The following is an 18,687-nucleotide window of genomic DNA, read 5'->3' as shown; positions in this document are numbered from 1 at the left end:
AGGCAGAGTAACAAGAGGAAAAAAAACCTAAAGAAGTATTGCCCGAGTTATCGTATCAGTGGTTACACTATTGTGCTCCCCTGAAATAGAGAGAAAGCTTGATCGTAGATTATCGCTTTGGCTTAGCGTTCAACCTGCGTGGGCGTACTGTCTATTTTTTCACTGATTTGGGAAGGAAGAGTGGTACCTTTTGCATTTTTCTTGTCAACACACAAAGAAATCACCTCCCCTGTCGATCTCGTTACAGTGGGAATGCTATTCAGTGAACCCGTGGAGGATTTGTATAGCTAGCCAAAATATGGCGCAAAATCTTAAAACGTTGACTTTACGTTTTCTCTTTCTTTTCGCTCTTCATTCACTACGTGACACCGATCAGATCACCAGTTACATCCCACGCAAACCAGCAGAGTCATCATCCACGACTGCTCTCTTTAGACACCCAAACCGGTTTGGTGATCGAACAAGGAAAAGTTCGTTTACAGACGTCTTTTGACTAATTTGGCTGAAAATCGAAAAGCGTTATGGGGCCCTTTTTTTTTCTTTTCTTTTCTCAGTTCCACTACCGTCGCAAAGCCAAGGGCCCTTTCGTACAAAGAAGGACTCGCGTTAAAAAGTCCATGATTAACAAGAAAGCAGACTAATTCGTGACCTTTTTTCGAGGAATGCGTGGGAAAATATTTCTAATATTTGTCGAGCCTCTTGAATGTTTCAAACGTGGGAGGGTACCAGTTCACAGTGAAGTGGTTATTCTACCCTTTACCTTTTTCAACATCATGCAAAATTAACTTGCAAGAATATTTAGAAAAGATGGTTGTAATCTGTTATCATTAAGCTTTTAGAAAATGTATAGGTTTTAAATCAGTAAAACCTTACTTTAAAGAGTGCAGGTAAAAAGCACTTGTTAATAAGAGTGTTGATATGAATCCTCTCACCTTGATACCATAGGGTGCTTAGATGGTAGAGCTGACTGGATTCTTTTCATACATAATTTAGATTTCTGCTCGGGTGCTTTCCTTTGGCGGCTCTCTATAGAGAGGTACGATTTCGGGAGAAAATGGCTAAGTCGTTATTTAGTTCTTATCTGCTACAGATTTACATATAAAAGAAGTAGTTCCTTTATTACGAATAAAAATTAAAAACTAGGTCGTCGAGTGTAGCTAACAAGTACAATAAATAGTTTGAATTATTCATAATATAGTTGGTATAAGTAGCCTACACTGAGATGCTCAACCAGTAATTTAGCGCAATCACAGTCAAAAAGTTGAGAAGAAACTCAGAATTTACCTCCTGGTCACGTAAGTGCACTAAAATGTTATTTCCTTTTTGTTTTACACTTTTTGAAACAGATCGTTCAATAGTATTTTGCAGTCCGGTCTGAAAAAAGACCAGTTGTACTTAAGATTAGTTCGTACAATCTAGGTAGTTTTAGGATTTGACTGTTTTTGTCATTTCCTCAACCGACAAGGCCGCTTTCATGGTCTTCCAGGGTTAGGCTATAAAAAGAATATAGCCTGACAACCATAAACTTCGAATGTAGTTCTTGTGTACTTATCCATACCCCGGGACTAAGAAATGTACCTCGACACGTTCAAACTGCTACCACGTGTTGTAAAGGATACGGCAGACATTCGCAGGTGTCTTTCGCAAAAAAAATTTTCAACGCACTATTTGAAGCATAAACACCATAAACTATATATGTCTTTTGAATGGAAAGGTTATGAAATACAATATTCGGTAAAAATTGTTTCGTTTTAGCTTGATCTAATTGTAAACCGAATGGGGCGCGACAATCCGAAATGGACGATGTTTCTTTAAGCGAATTAATCGCATATCAATCCTGATTCAAATCTGAAATCTTAGTGAAATCTAGTGTCTAAACTGAAAGCTTTTGGAATTGATAACCCTTTACTCTCTTGGTTCCACTCATACCTAACTGAAAGGCATCAGAGAGGGATTTTAAATGGAACTTCAAGTAAATGGACTGCTGTTGGATCTGGTGTCCCTCAAGGGTCTTCATTAGGACCTATTCTATTTTTATTGTATGTTAATGACATGCCTACTGCGTTTCTGGCTATGTTTGCTGATGATTCTAAATGTTATAAGATCATAAATAATATAAATGATTGTAACGATTTGGAAGAGGACTTGCAGTCGCTCTATGATTGGTCGTTAGCAAATGAATCATATTTTCAGCCTAAAAAGTGCAGTAATCTACGCATATCTAGAAAGCGCATAAGCCCCCATCGCAGCTATAATTTAAATGGTATAGATTTGGAGGTTGTCTCAACTGAAAAAGATTTGGGGATTATAATTGCGAAGGACACCTCCTGGAAAGAACACTTACTTATGATAGTTGCTATAGCAAATAGGCTTCTAGGTTTTCTTAAACGAAATTGTGCAGGATTGGTTGGTGAGGGCCCACTTTTGCGACTTTATACTGCTCCTTAGTGCGTTCCCAATTTTGTTATTGTTCTCAGCTATGGGCACCTCAGTCTAGTATGAGTAATTTACTCCAAGTAGAAAGGGTACAGAGAAGAGCCACACATTTTATTGTTAGAAATAGTACCCTATCCTATAAGGATCGTCTTGTTAGGCTTAAACTAATACCACTTAACTATTGGTTGGAGTATTTAGATCTCATATTTTTCTTTAAATGTCTTCATGAACATATAGATCTAACCCGACTGATTGATAATTATTTTTCACCTGCTACCAGTCAGACTCGCCTAGATGCTCAGCTTTTACCTTTAAACTAAATATGAGCAAAAACTCTACTTTTCGAGACTTTTATTTAATTAGAATTATCCCCTTGTGGAACAATATTCCAGTTGATGCTAGGCAGTCAGAGTCCCTTGACTCTTTTAAGCGCAAGCTTAAGGACTTTTACTTTAACAGACTCTTAAATGTCTTTGATGGCGAAAATTATCGCACTTTTAAAATAATGTGTCCTAAATGTCGTCGGATAAATACCCACACGGTTTGTAGCTGTTAGTTTCTAGTTATTGTCTTCTTTTTGTGTAAGTGTATTAGATTTAGGGGATAGAGGGGATAGGATGCTTAGTTTTTGAGGGTTGGGTTGGTATTTAAACCTAGTAGGGGACTCATGTCCTATTTATATACCAGTACTTTGTACAAATCCTTAAATAAATAAATAAATAAATATAGAAATAGATATAAATAATAATAAATCTAAAACCTCTGTACGATTTCAGTCTTGAGGGGTTGGTCTTCAAAACCGCGTGGGAATTTTTCGATATTCTTATTGGTTACTTTGCTATTAGTTTATCAAGATTGCTGATCAAAATTTTACCGATACGCATTACGTCGGAGGCCATTGCGGAAGCTCCATTTTGAAAAACGGGATCCCTCTAGGTTGGTATCTTGAGAGTCTTCGTACCAAATTTCAAGGCAATCCGTCAAGTTCACATACCATAATTTATTCGTTCAAAGAAGGCACATTCGCGTAAAGACGAAGTAGGTTTTTTTTTATTGCTTCCAAAGTTTTCCCAACAATTCGCGCCTTTGGGTGACCACATGTCAAATCGCGTCAACACCCTGAAAAATTCGTAAAGCCGACCGCCAATAGGAACACAGAAGCGTCCTGCAGAGTCTCAGAAGACTCTGAGCAGAGACATATTTTGCGGGTAACTATCCAATAGCCCTCGAAGGTCTACCTTACCTTCGATGGCCAATTTTTTTTTTTTATATCAGCTAGACTCAAATAAAACGTCAAGGGCTATATGTTCTCGATTTTGGCCTCCAGGGTCTTATAGAGAAAGTTCATAATTGAAAAAAAAAAGTGTATAAACTAAATCTGTTTTAACAAGATCTTTTTCAATACAATCTGCAAAAAGTCAAAGTCATCATATTCAATAATGTCATCCGATGTTTGTTGATAACTTATTCCCTTTCATAGAATAGGTAGGGAAGTGTTTTGTCAGCCTGTGTTATCAGTTTATTATCTCTTGTTACAGCTGACGAGATAAGCGAAGAAAAATTACACGAAGAAAGGCAGAGATCGCAAGGATTTCATACTGTCTTAGCTGATTTGAAAACATTTTGAAATGCTAAAGTAGGTTACGGCAAAAAATGATTCAGATACGCTACATCAGCATTTCTAATTATCCAAGTAGTTGTTTTTTTGGTGTAATTTGGTTTTATCAACAAAGTTGATAATGTAAATTTTAAGAGCTGATGCTTCGCAACCTCGTTCCCAGGGTCTTTCATCTTCCCGCCCCCTGGAGCGAGCTCGCTCCAGGAGGCGGGAAGATGAGAGACCCTGGGAATGAGGTTGGACGTTTAGAGCGTTCGCCCTTTATCAGAGCTAATCGAAATGTCAGCTCTTAAACTCTTTACGTTAATCAATTTATGGTATAAACTTTGTTGCTAAAACCAAATTACTTTGTTATCCCCACCGACGCAGCATGACAGTTTCTTTAGAAACTTACCCCTTTATTCATTTGTTTTAAATGTAACTTGCTTGCATGCGGTAATTTGTGTTTTGAAGCAAAGCGTCAGGTTGTTTTTGTAAAATAATGTGATATACATCATCATCATCATCATCATCATCATCATCAATCCTTTTCATGCCTCGTGGCACATAGGGCCTTCACAGAGCTTTTCCACTACTCTCGACTGGTTGCTGCTGTCCGCACCTCCTCTCACGACCTCCAACCTGCCTCTTGCCTTTCTTTCTCTACTGTACATCTCCAAGTGGTTTTTGGTCTTCCCCTTCTCCTTTTACCTTCTGGCGCCCAGCTCATAGCAGCATTGCAATCATTATTACGATCTTTCCTAAGAATATGACCAATCATTTTCCATCTACGAGACATCACTTCCGCACTCAGTGGCTTCATGCCTGCCCTTTCCAGTAGCTCTTTGGTGCTGACATGGTCTTACCATCGGATTCGGAGGATCCTTCGTGGGCACCTATTATGGAATACATTCACTGCTTTATCGTCTCCTTTGTTCATCTTCCATGTCTCAGATCCATAGAGTAACACTGGCACTACTAGAGTTTTATACAGCCTCAGTTTTGTTTTCGTCAAGATGTTATTAGAGATCCAGATCTTCTTTAGTTTGTTAGAGCTGAGGTGCCTTTAACAAACTAAACTCAAAAAAAAAAAGTGATATACATGTCCTCACTGAATTCGGACTGAACAACTGATTGTCAAGGATAAATTTTCCCCTCTAAAATGCCGATACTGAATGTGATCGATGCAAGATTCGTTCGAGAGGAATTTGCTAGTTATAACTGGTATAACTTGCTCCTTCTCATGCAGGGTTGTGTTAAAAAGATGAACATTGTGTACGTGTTTGTGGGAATGGCGCTTCTCCTGATGGACCTAAATTCTGGTAACCTTAATCTTATATGTTTCATGAACAGATTAATAGCAATGTGTTGCGATGATACAGATATAGACGAATGTGTGTTACAAGTGAGAGTGAAAAAATGAAAATAGATAGGCAATAAATAAATAAAATCATTGAAGAGAAATTATTCCCTGTGTCACAAGGAACATAGCGTGCGAAGAAGAGCATGTTTCACTATTGGGTGTCGTGAGACCAAAGCCAAAGTAATCACGTGAGCCAATCAGAATAAAGGGTAATACGTGTATCAGGCTTAAGGGCGGGAAAACGGGAGTCGCGATTTGTTTTAACATTGCACTCGATTGGTCACAAGGATGCTGCGAGTTTTGAACCAATCACAAAGCGAAGGGAGATAAACCTTTCCAATGCTGGGTATTAGATAACCACTGACAACCCGTGAGTTCTAATGCTGAGAATAAAATGCTCTTTACCTTTTGTGTGAATGATTAAAAACTAGGAATTCAGTTTCTAATTTCTTCTCAAATCTTCATTCTCATCGTTATTTGATAGGTCTTACCTCATCCACTAGTGGCGGTCTAACCAAAGGTAAGTCTTCAGTTTTTTGATAAGGGGGGGGGGGGTGGAGGCAGCTGCGGATGGAATATTTAAGCCAAAAAATCGCTGATTAAATTATCTCGAGTCAGTCCTTAAAGTATCAAATGTTAAAGTTATCAATAAGAAAATTACACAAAGTTGCGATTCAGTTGTCCACTTTGATTGGATAAGATGCAAAGTGCGTTTTATCTCCATTAAGATATATATATTTTTTGTCCTGCTGAGCGGTATGTACGGTGACGGGTAGTTGTTAACTTCATAAGAATGCTAATGTAGCAGTCCAGTGATTAAAAGTAAGATCGTCATCGCGAGACAAAAAATCAAACGTTTAAATGACGACTACGAAATGACCATGCCTTCTGTGGCTTCTTCTTTTCCAGTTCACAGAAGGGAGAAAAAGTCCCTCGTCCCCGGCTCAAGGCTAAATCAACTTGCACAATTGGTACAGCAAGCTCTAGGTCTTACTCTATCAGAGACTTTCCAAATTTACACCTATGGCTGTTGGTGTGGCGTCGGTGGAATGGGAAATACCGTGGATAAGTTTGATTTGTAAGTTGAGGGAGAAGAATTTTGGAGGGGACTTGCGGTATACGGTCGAAACGTCCTGAGTCACATCCCAGATGACTACATCGTGAGGAAAACGTCATAATTTGATTGCTATAGACCACTTTTATAAATGGCTGCCGGATTAATATTCTTTTGTTTAAATTTAAATTAGCCATTCTGGCCTCGCTTGAGATAATGTATTCTTTTGAATTTTGTACTGGAGAACGAGGCCAGAAGAGCTAATTTAAATTTAAATAAAAGAATGTTAATCCGGCAGCCATTTATGAAAAGTAGTCTATTGTCTTTCAGCAAGATTAATGACCACATCCTTTTTGCCTTTTCACGGCATCATTCGATTTCTGTTCAGCATTCTTACTTTCCATTTACAATTCCCTCTTCCTTTTTACTCAGAAAATGACGTAATTTTGTGAATTTTGGTAAGACTTTGAAAGTCGCTGTTTCCTTCGTTTTCTGTTAACCTTTCTTGTAAATCCGCTGACCAGTGCATTAGGGTTTTGTAGTCGCTTGCGTGCCATAGTCAATTTTTTAGATATTTGTGTGTTTTTTTAAATAACTTTAAGCTCTCACTGATCAACTCGTTCAATGGAAGTTCTAAGCGGGCGACTGTACACAATGCTGCACAGGTTTGAAAATTTATTCGCTTATGATCTTCATTCATTTTCTATTTTTCTTTTCACTTCAGTTGTTGCAAAGCCCATGATTTTTGCGAGCGTAACTTAGTTAAACCGGATAAATGTGGTGGTGACTTCCGCAATATTGATAGAAGCTTCCAGTACGACGCGGCTACCGACACGTGCAGTAAGTATTATCAAGATTATTATTTTTTGTATAATATCTTCGTTAAGCCCTGGTCAAACGGCGCATGATAGTCGATGACAGTTAACAACTATTCACCAAAGTGGAGGTGGTTAGTGGTGGATATTTACCGAGCCGCGAAGCGGCTCGGTAAATATCCACCACTAACCACCTCCACTTTGATGAATAGTTGTTAATTAGTATATACTAAAACAGTGGATAGCGTTGAAAGCGCGCTCTGATTGGCTGGTCAAACTCCGAATATCCTTTGTTATTCACCTCCGAGCAACTCGGGAAAAATTAGCGTCCCGGTTTGCATCTGTGACAAGCGAAGAAATCACTCAAATTAACGACGGTGGTGTATATTATCTCAGTGTTTTAGTATATACTAAAACAACTATTCACCTCAGTGTCGGTGGTTAGCGGTGGATATTTACCGAGCCGCGAAGCGGCTCGGTAAATATCCACCACTAACCACCTCCACTTTGGTGAATAGTTTTTAATTAGTATATACTAAAACAGTGGATAGCGTTGAAGGCGCGCTCTGATTGGCTAGTCAAACTCCGAATATCCTTTGCTATTTACCTCCGAGCAACTCTTCGCTTGACACAGATGCAAACAGGGACTCCATTTTTTCCCGAGTTGCTCGGAGGTAAATAGTAAAGGATATTCGGAGTTTGACTAGCCAATCAGAACGCGCCTTCAACGCTATCCACTGTTTTAGAATATACTAATTGATGATAGTCGATGATAGATGAAGCGCGCGCTTCCGTTTGACCACCAACTATCATGCACTATCACCCACTATCATTCATTTTGAGCTTGTTCAAATTCTTCATGATAGTCGATGATAGTTTTTCTCGTTTGACCACGCGTATGATAGTTCATGATAGTTTTTGGTCAGCTGTTTTCCCCGAAAACCGGCGAGCTCGTTTAAAATGGTCGCCAAAAGCTCAATATTTACTGAAATGTTTCAAAGTTCATTCGCAACATTTCCTTGTAAGCGGCAGCGTCCTCCACTCGCAATTCTTCCACCAAATTCAACATCCCCCTTTCGTTTCTCCTTTTAATCCATTCCCTTGTTCGTCCTCTCTTCCACCAACGCTCTCCAGATTCATCCTCCGTACATTCCTCCAACAAATCGATTACTAGGAAGCAAGCTGCCGCCCTCTTTCGTCGTGATAAATTCATACTTCAACAAGTTTGTTTGTCTCACGTGAAGCCATGTTATTAGTCATTTTACGCGGAAAGAGCCTTGAACTAGCTCCTCGCGTGACTTTGCTCGCGCGACTGCCGGTGAACTATCATCAACTATCACGAACTTTTTTGGCCGTTTGACCATGCGAATGATAGTTGGTGATAGTTAATGATAGTTTGAAGCGAATCAACTATCATCGACTATCATGCGCCGTTTGACCAAGGCTTTAACTTTTTTCGTTGTGTGTTTCATGTTACCAAAGTCCTTTGCATCTACTTTTCGTCGCAGTCATATGTTTCGTTTCGATTACGTGGTACGAGATGGATTGACCGTGAGAGCATGGAAATGAAAAGGTCAAACGTGGAGCATGCGCAAGGAGGTCAATTTTGGTCGGTTTCGCGCTAATTTCCCGCGTAAATAAAGGAAAACATGAGAAACAACCGTACTGCAAAATATGGTAAAAATAATTGAACGTTCACGGAAATCTGTATAGCGAGACAAAGTGTTATTTCCCACCCCTTAAAGATAAGAAAAAGGAAACCTCGAAGACAAAGTTTATTTAAGGAATCTTTTAGTTTTATCAAAACAGTTTTGCACTTTTGACTTACGTGCCTTCACTTGCTGGGTTACGGGGTTGTTTATAACACTCAACGTATCATAATGTACCATAGTAGTCAACGACTTTTTTTTTATTTTGTGCCTGAGTGCCACTTCTGAACCACTTCTGAGCCTAAAAAAACCCTCACCTTGAAAACGAGGCTTTGTTCAACATCCTATGAAAACGAGTTTTATTTGAATGTGTGAGAACAAAAACATCTTGCTCAAATCAAAGGTACTGCAATTACCCTCATTTAAAAGCAGAACCGCAGGGCACCTAGGAAGTAAATTATTTCTATATTCTTTTCCTTTTTCTTTTTAGCTCCCGCGAGTGAATATGAATCGGATGACCCCGAAGTAGGGAAGTGTGGTTTTGCCGCATGTCTTTGCGACACAGAGCTACTCCGGTGCTTTAAACGATTTAGGAGGGTCCTTGACTTGGCAACTTACGCCGGATGGAGGACGACCAATCCAGGAAATTGCACTATCTCAAGTAAGGTTTCAACAATATTAAGGAAACATCTTCTCAGTTGATTAGTGGCGAGCGGGAAACTGAATTTCCTATCAGAAGTTGAACTCACAAGCTCCCAAATCCAGCCAGATATTGGCTTATATAGTGCTGTATGCTGCTAAGATTGGTGAGATAAAACGGGTTTTTGTGTGAAAGAGAAAAAGGTGTTTTTAATAAAGAGTAAATGAATATACGTTTGTACTTAGGCTCTCTAAAAGGTTAAAATCTACGCAAAGTCAACGAACGGATTTCAAACTCACTTCACATGAATAAAGGCTGATAGTTTCTAAAGAAACTGTTTAGGGCTGCGTCGGTGGGGGTAACGAAATAATCGTAACGGTGGCCAATTTACCATTTCAACTTTGTTGATATATTCAAATTATTTCACTTCACATGATTTTCATATGCATGCGAAATTTACCGTGTGAAAAACACGTCAAAAACATGTACTTTCCTCGCACTGGCCTCCGCTCTCTTGTTCCACAGACTATCCGCAAGCAGAAGTGATTAGAAAATTACCCGAAGAGTGGTTATTTTTAGAATATGAGGGATCTCCTATCTTAGTTTGATCCTCACATGTTCTGCTTATAATTTCAGGTGGTGGTTTATGTAAGACCAAGGCAGATGTTATCGTCGTGATCCAAGACAGCCAGTACATTTCCGAAGCGACTCGTTCAAGTATACAGTGTATAATTAGAACGCTACTGACTTCACTGAATAGCGATGACACTGACTACAAGTTTGCGGTGGCACGATACGGTTCAAAGACAAAAATGAGTCGTTGGGGTTCAGCAGCCAGCGCAATCTTCTACGTGAATTACGAATACCTCAAAGGGGGGCTCGGCCCTTACAACCGCTTAATACGCGTCCTGAAGAACCAAGTCCCAAGGAAGTTCAACGAACGTTCAACCTACAGGAAGGGCCAGGACCCAGCGAAGGTATAAGGGGTGTTCACTGAGGACTTCGGGTTAGGAGGTGCGGGGTAGGGCCACATTGGCAGCATACTGAAATAAGGAACTTCGTAGCAAGCGCCGTTACTAGAATCTATTTAACAAATCGACCACAATTTTCTATTGTCTATAACCTTAATGATCATAGAAATATTCAATCAATAATATTCTAAATTAAAATGAAGCCACGAAGAGGAGCTGAGTGGTTTCTCTGTGTTTCACTGCAAAACTAGAAATGAAAATTCGCTCAAAATTCCTTGAGTTCAAAATATGTAACCCTCTATCTCTTAGGCAATCATTTCTTTATTTCCAGTTTTAATTTTAATCGTAATTAGCTTTACGGACTTAAATCTCCAACTTATTCTCAGATCGTAGTGCTCTTCACAGACGGAAACACGGAAGATGGCTCAGGGCGTTTGTTGGACACCTTCAAGCTTCGTAACACAGAGAAAGTGATAAGAGATGACAACAACATCAATCTTGTGGGTGCTATTATCCCCAATGTAAACAACTCACAACGAATAGATCAGCTGAAAAGCATTGTGGCCGATCAAAATGATGCAATCGAATTAGAATTTACCGAGGAAAACCTGAAAACACTCGCCGATCGCCTCGCTTTTCGTGTCAGACGATTAGTGTTCTGTTGGGGTGAGAGCTTTTCTTTAACCGGTCTTACCTAAGTCACAGCGAGAAGCGTTCGTATAACAACATTGTTAGGTGAAAATAATTTCCAAGATATTATTTCAATATATTATGAGGTCAGTGCCAACTAGCAATCGTCCTCGTTATCAACGTCATTGTCCTTTTTACTGCTGTTTTCATCATAATTATCTTTTTCATTTTCTTTAATAGTTTTTCTTATCACTGTAAATTTTTTTCTCATTGAAGTTTCCTACACGGTGGTTGTTTTCACCCCTGATACAAGTACCATCCTGTCGGAGTTCCGTTTGTTCACCAGGCTCATTGGAACCGATGGAAAAATGACAGAATCTTTGTTGCTGCATGCCCCAGAGACAACTCAAGGGTAGGCTAAATGTAACCCTTTAACTTTTAAGATCGTAAATTTAATTTTACTTTCTGTTTGCCATACATTTCTTCGAATGCCAGTTTTGTAAATTACAGTTGAACCCCGGTAACTCGAATTGCCAAGGAAAATTGAATTTACTTCCGGTTCTCGGGGTTTGGAGTTAGAGGGGTTTTGAACAAAAAGACTAGAAACACTTGATTAAAGAGATTTTATGCTTCTACATGTTTTATCGTATAAGGAGCATAAAAACGACAAAACAAAACAAAAGAAAGTAATGACAAATAACAGTTCGATTCCAGATTACGCGCCATTATTTCTTTTTGCCGGGAGGAGCTGTCAGAACTTTTTGTTTACGGACATACAAACGTTTGATATCGACAAAGGCCAACTGGTCATGATGTATAAGCGAGAATAAATGTAATCTTCTGGTGCAAAATGTTATGGTTTCTTAGTCCGCAAAAGTCAAAGTCGACTTCGAATTATAGAGGGTAAAATTACAGAGAAAAGTACCTGAGGGGGAGTAAAAATCGCTTCGAGTTAGCGAGGTTTTTAGTTACCGGGGTTTCGAGTTATAGGGGTTGAAACTACAGTAAATTTATGAAGCAAATCCAAGGGAAATCAGTTTTGCTTCGAGGTAGCGGGGAATTCGAGTTACCGAGGGTTCGATTTATCGGGGTTCAACAGTATGTGACAAACTAGACAAAATTCTCTAGTTGCCATTTTTCTCTGTTCTTATTACCAGAGAGCTTGGAAGCATAATGACATTAACCAAGACTCATTGATCTTCAAAAGATCTCCGAAATCTGAAAATAGCGACTTTGCGTTTGTTACAGCTCAGTGGTAAAGCATCGCACTGCGAAACTCAATGGATTTTGATGCTACTCCCTTATGATGTATTTTTAATCTCGGTCACCGTTTTCGTAGTCTTCTTCGCCATCGTTGTTTGGTAAGGGAAGAGAGCACGTTGCCTGACGAGACCAAACAGCGGCTGCAGAGAAAACTATCATTCTGGAAAAGGACCCATAAACAGGCCCTTATAGATTGAGCTGGCATAATTTTGAGCATAAAATAGCTCTGCTAGCATAATCAGCATATTCAAGCTGTTCTGAACGGAACATTGCGAGAGATATGATTTGGTTTGTCTCAAAAATGATTATTTTTTAAGCTTGGTCCATTGTTTAGTCTATTTTTAATTCTCCAATGTCTTGAGGAAAGAATATTACAACAGAACTAAGTCGTTTGTCGTCTTAAGATTTCGTCGGTCCCAGTTCCCGCTTTCACAGGCAACAAAATGGGGTTGAAGAGAAACGGGATGCTAACGTTGAACATTTCAAATATTACGTCATTGCTTCTGGTCTGAAATTAAGTGCTGTAGTTAACCGTGTTGAATCGCAGCAAGTGTGCGACTCCAAATAAAGAATATATATATATATATAACTGCAGACAGTACTGTTTTATATATATATATATATAAAGTGTGACTTGATTTTCGTAGAACAGTGCTCAATACATAGAAGTAGAGCGAAGTATATATTGTGGGAGGAAAAAGACAAGTAAACTACAAGTTCATCCCTACAAGCCTGTTTCGTGGTCGCCCACTGAAATCCCCTGATGAGTGGGCGACCACGAAACAGGCTTGTAGGGATGAACTTGTAGTTTACTTGTCTTTTTCCTCCCACAATATATATATATATATATATATATATAGATATATATAAATACAACGTGTGATAGGCAGAAAAAATCAACGACATTTCATCCCTACAGACCTGTTTCATGGTTGCCCACTCATCAGGGCATTTTAATGACGCAGTACCATTGCTTATATACTATACTAATTAACATAATTGATTTGGTGCGAAAAGTGTCAAGTCAGCTGTTGCGTAGGAGGGCTTTGTTTCTGTGTGGGCAGGAAGAGACGAGTTCGTTACGCTTGTTGAGTGAAGATAGGTCGGGTCGGCAGATGATCAGGAATTTCTCTTTAAGGCATAGGTTGCATCGTTTGCTTGAGCTGTTGTAGGGCAGGTGTGAAGATAGAATGCGCTAGGTGATGGAATGGCCGATGTTGTTGTCTTTAAGTGTCCAGATGTGTTTACTGAGCTCGGTAGAGTTGCGGTGCTTTGCGTGTCGGAACGATGAGGTGTGGTTGCTGTAACGGTCTTGAAGTCGTTTGCAGTGAGTCCGATGTATGAATTCGTCGTGTAACTGAAGCTTGGTAGATAACAGATTGTTGGGAGCAGTTTTCTTCTAATGGGCATGAGTTTTTCTGTCGGCAGTTGCATTTCTTGTTATTGTTAGCGGTAACGTCGGCAGTTATGGCGTCAGCATTAGTCCGGCTTTACGTGGGAAGTCAGGATTCTCTTCTTGTGGTTGTCAATGATTTTTTTTTTATTGGTCATGCAGCTGTAACTGATCTTGATTGTGTTTCTGTTAAATACTTTTTGGGAAGCTTATGGTCTTTAGGGAAGTGTTTGTCTATCAGCACGAAGAACTTATGCCCGATGTTAGTGCTGGCGATCTTGCTGAAAGGTGGGTTGTACCAGAGAATGTTGTTGCGTTGACGGTTCTTGCGCCTTTGCGTGTTCGTTGGTTCATAGTGAAGTGTGTAGCTGTATCCACTGTCGTCTTGTGCTTTCTGGTAGGCGGGAGCGGCTTGGTCGAAGGAGGCTTTGTCGGATGAGAGACTGAGATAATAAGCGCCTGTTGATACCGGCGGGGATGTTCTTTGTAGTGATCGGTCGTGGTGGTTGCTCTCGTGGTGGACGTATTGCAGTGTAGTGTTAAGCTTTGTGTATGGTTGGTAGGTAGATAGATAGATAGAAACTTTATTAACGTGTCAAAGAACCTTCTAGTTTGGGAGATATCCCATACTAATGTGGGGACACATACTAATGTGGTGTTTTGGCTGATGTTAAATGTGACGTCTAGGAAGTTGATTACTTGTTTGTTCAAGAAGCCATTCTATGGTGATGCGGAGTCCGGTGGCGTTAAAGATGCGGCATATCTCTTTCTTGATGTTTTCAGTGTCCCTGGGTGTGGCGTCAGTGGTGGCAAGTCCGTCGTCTCGGTATAGTCCAACATTTATGTTAAGATTCTGTAGCTGGGAGAGGAGGAAGTTTCCGAAAAGTTCACAGATTTCAGCGCCGTCGTAGCTGCCCATAGTTACTTCAAATGTAGTGTCACTTTTTTTTGCTGCCACAACCACCGAAGCTACCGCTAACAATAACAAGAAATGCAACTGCCGACAGAAAAACTCATGCCCACTAGACGGAAACTGCCTCCAACAATCTGTTATCTACCAAGCTACCGTTACACGTAAAGACAACAACGCGACGGATTCATACATCGGACTCACTGTAAACGACTTCAAGACCGTTACAGCAACCCCACTTCATCGTTCCGACACGTAAAGCACCGCAACTCTACCGAACTCAGTAAACACATCTGGACACTTAAAGACAACAACATCGGCCATTCCATCACCTGGCGCATTCTATCTGCACGCCTGCTCCACAACAGCTCAAGTAAACGATGCAACCTATGCCTTAAAGAGAAATTCCTGATCATCTACCGACCCGACCTATCTATACTCAACAAGCGTAACGAACTTGTCTCTTCCTGCCCACACAGAAACAAAGCCCTCCTACGCAACAGCTGACTTGACACTTTTCGCACCAAATCAATTATGTTAATTAGTATAGTATATAAGCAATGGTACTGCGTCAGTTAAATCCCCTGATGAGTGGGCAACCACGAAACAGGTCTGTAGGGATGAAATGTAGTTGATTTTTTCTGCCTATCACACTTTATACTCGCTCTACTATAGGTATCGAGCACTGTTTTACGGATAGCAAGTCTGAAAAAGTGTGAAACGCAAATTTACTTCATGAGTTAGTTTTAGTTCCTTCATGATATTCAGCGATACCATACACCAACTCCAGATATATATCTTATTATTAAAAACTGGATCATTGGATAATGCAATTCAAGACTTTTTATTGGCTTAGCCATTATGGTATATCAGCCAATATACCATAATCTACAAATATGGTAAGCGTACGCGTCAGCTTAAGATCAAAAGGGAGCTAAAAAATCCAGTTTCTTCTTACAAAAAAATAATTTCTTGGGGGCGTTTTTAATAAAACAATTATTCCACTTGCGCTTGTTGGATATGAGATGATTATAGCCAACTCGGCGCTACGCACCTCGTTGGCTATCTATCATCTCATATCCAACGCGCGCTTGTGGAATAATTGTTAATTAGACGTGTTGGTGTATAGCATCGCTGAATATCATGAAGGAACTAAAAATAACTCATGAAGTAAATTGCGTTTCACATCTCAGGGCTTGAACAAACTAATTACGAAAGGTTCCACTGACAACTTTTTCGCCCTCAGAGTATCACTCAGGTACACGGTCAGTGATATAGATGTTGGGGACATAACGGAGGTGAGAATCAGATCTAACAGATCAATCCAAGGTCAGGCAGGCTGGCTACTACAAAAGGTACAGTAGATGTAATGAAGAGGCATCGTCATTTGCACTCTTTATGATTTTACCCTCACCTCTTCAACGCTGTTTTAGTCTCAAAAAGTGTTTTTGTTTTTGTCTTCTTTAGGTTGTGGTTACACAGGGTGACCAAACTGTAACTGCAGTATTCAATGTGAACATTGCAGCCTTCGATAGCGGTTGGAAAATGGGTAAGGGAAATATTTAAGCCTTTGAATTTCATCCTTCATTTCATGTTCTTTGTACTCCTTGGTGGATGGGGTGTTCCCGAGGTGTGGAAGTAGAGGAGTTCTCTGTGGGAGTCCTGTGGTACTTTTGTCCACTGCGCGCCACTTTGGCTGTTAAGGAAAAAAGTTCCATAGGGTCGATAAGAAAATAAATTGATCGTAGAAAATGCTGGAAATCATTTTGAAATTTACTCATAACTGTAGCAATGGCAAATTTGAATAAGTGCGCGCTTTTGAAATGCTCTAAAGGAGAGAAAAGGAACTCAAACTGGGTTAGGGTTTCTTAGATTAAAGCTCTTGGGATTTTTGGGGGATATGACTTACTTTGAATTTCCTGTTATTCTTTTTGAAGATAAAACTTCAACTTTAAGCCGAAAATTAAGAGCGTAAATGAAGTACAAAGATTCTCAGCTTCTGCGGTGCTGAGTGACAATCGGTTCTGTTACTTCCCCTAAATTGGATGAAAATCCACTCAAAGTTGTTTCGTTTATACTCCAAAGCAAAGAGATGCACTGTGATAATAAAACAATGATAAAGTACCTCGCCTAAGGACACAGCACAATGCGCTCTCATAGTGTTCTCTCGATTCGGAGTTCGGCGCTTTAAGCGTTAGGCCACCGCCCCTTTATCGCTGTATATTTCCAACGTGACGATATCAAAGTCTTCTCCACTTTTTTTATTCTCACTACAAATGCGCTTGCACTATGATTAACTGTAATTAGAAAAGTACAGCCTGTTCGAGGCACTCGGTTGATGGGAAAGAGCGAAAAAGCGAAACAAACGAAGGAGAGAAAGATGGATGAAATAAGTTGCGCTAACTAAGGATGATGACGTATTTTTCAGCCACTCCAAGCGAGTCTTAGGATTGTGAGGAGACGGTCGATACATGAGGGAATTTGTGCATAAGGAGAGCAACCAGTAGACGTGCAGAAACTACAAACAAAGGGAACTGTTACCGAACATGATATAACTATTAAAACTCTAAATTGATAAATAAGAATGAACGATTAATAAATCATCTTTACGAGTATCAATCTCCATTTTCTGTTGATATGAGTCATTACGCAAGCATGTCCCTTGCCGTCCTTGGGATTAACCAAGAAGATTTCGTATTATTTTTTGATCCAGTTATCTTTCATGTTTCATTACATCCATAATCTCGGTCCACTGGACATGTATGGTTTAAAGATATCGCTACTTGCGTTTGTACATTTGCCCCAACATTTTATCTGGATAAAGTAACACAAAAATTCCTTCTCTCTGTCTGAGCCTCTCTTTTGGCGTGGTTGGCTGCGCGTGTGCGAGTCTTGACTCCCGTTTTTGGAATTTTCTTGATGAAAACCAAGCGGACAAGCGATAAAGGTTGTTCCTATGGAAAGGTCTAAAGGATACGTGGCATTCTTCTAACTATAGTTCATCGCAAGCTGTTTTAAATTTATCCAGACGGCTAAAGCGACAGCGACTTCGTAGCCATCTTACGGATGCTCTACCTCAGTCCCTAAATTCACACATGTTACCACAACATTTTTGTTTTTTGAGTGAGATAAGTGACAGAACGCGTGCAGGGATTATAGCATTAGCATGACCAGGAAGCTCATCAAAGTGCAGGTTTAGATGTGACGTGGTGCTAGTTTGCTTGTCATACGCTTGAACCACACGCTCTGCTGCTGCAAGCAAGGTGTTTCTTCGACAGTATCATAGTTGTTTTGCCTTTAAAAAAAAGAGCGTTGGCAACAAAGGTTTATTAAATGTAATTAGTAATCGTGTCCTGCGCCGAAAAGGCGGAGAGCGAGCTATTGTCGAGTGTTACAAGTCCAGTTCGTGTAAGCTGATTGTTAAGTTTGTTCGTCATGTTATTGACTGTCAAGTAACGTTGCTCGGTCGGGATTGGTCAGTTTCCTCGTAATGTTAGGTTGTTCTGTGCGGTTCGTTTTTCTTGTAAATATCATGAATAAGTGGTTTTTATTACCCGACTCGGGCAGTCAGAGGGCCAATAACTAAAATCAACCAATCAAAATGCTCTACTGCCGGTCAATATTCTCTCAGTATTGGACCGGGAACTGTCCCGAATGGTCCCGAATGATACCGCACTTGTGTCCCTTTGAACTTCAGTCGTATAATAAATCTCTTATTAACCAAGCTTGCTCGGGACCGTACTGGAAGAATATCGGCCATCGGTCTTTTTTGTACGGACCGAGCTGCGCTCGGTCCGTACTGTCAAGACCTCGGGCCGATATTCTCCCAGTACGGCCCTCGCGCTTGGTTAGTAAGATTTATGTATTGTGTTGGCAGTTGTTGATATCTGTTGAACCAATGTTTCGTCAGCATACTCTTAAGATTTTGTTCAATCTCAGCCCCAACTTTCCCATCGAGAAGATCTT

The 18,687-nt window shown here is 40.0% G+C and overlaps 1 protein-coding gene and 1 long non-coding RNA gene across 2 annotated transcripts; both read left to right on the top strand.

The window, feature by feature from the left end:
- Nucleotides 1-215: 215 nt before the first annotated feature.
- Nucleotides 216-5,916, top strand: LOC148725427 (uncharacterized). Its single transcript, XR_015991271.1, has 3 exons — nt 216-1,295; nt 5,283-5,355; nt 5,881-5,916. It is a non-coding gene; the product is annotated as an uncharacterized LOC148725427 (long non-coding RNA).
- Nucleotides 5,917-6,309: 393 nt separating this feature from the next.
- Nucleotides 6,310-17,328, top strand: LOC148725426 (uncharacterized). Its single transcript, XM_088729933.1, has 9 exons — nt 6,310-6,474; nt 7,175-7,290; nt 9,405-9,575; nt 10,191-10,531; nt 10,912-11,191; nt 11,432-11,567; nt 15,968-16,076; nt 16,189-16,270; nt 17,150-17,328. Exons 1-9 carry the CDS (start codon nt 6,446-6,448, stop codon nt 17,167-17,169), a joined length of 1,284 nt encoding a protein of 427 aa, XP_088586059.1. The 5' UTR covers nt 6,310-6,445; the 3' UTR covers nt 17,170-17,328.
- Nucleotides 17,329-18,687: the final 1,359 nt, after the last annotated feature.

Source organism: Stylophora pistillata, chromosome 8 (genome assembly GCF_964205215.1).
Source record: "Stylophora pistillata chromosome 8, jaStyPist1.2, whole genome shotgun sequence".
Taxonomy (NCBI): domain Eukaryota; kingdom Metazoa; phylum Cnidaria; class Anthozoa; order Scleractinia; family Pocilloporidae; genus Stylophora; species Stylophora pistillata.
This window is presented reverse-complemented; position numbering and strand designations above follow the sequence as displayed.

Coding starts and splice junctions, on each gene's coding strand:
- LOC148725426 (XM_088729933.1), top strand. CDS start 6,446: ATGGGAAATACCGTGGATAAGTTTGATTT. Junction 10,532..10,911: donor AGGGCCAGGACCCAGCGAAG/GTATAAGGGGTG, acceptor ACTTATTCTCAG/ATCGTAGTGCTCTTCACAGA. Junction 11,192..11,431: donor ACGATTAGTGTTCTGTTGGG/GTGAGAGCTTTT, acceptor TTCTCATTGAAG/TTTCCTACACGGTGGTTGTT.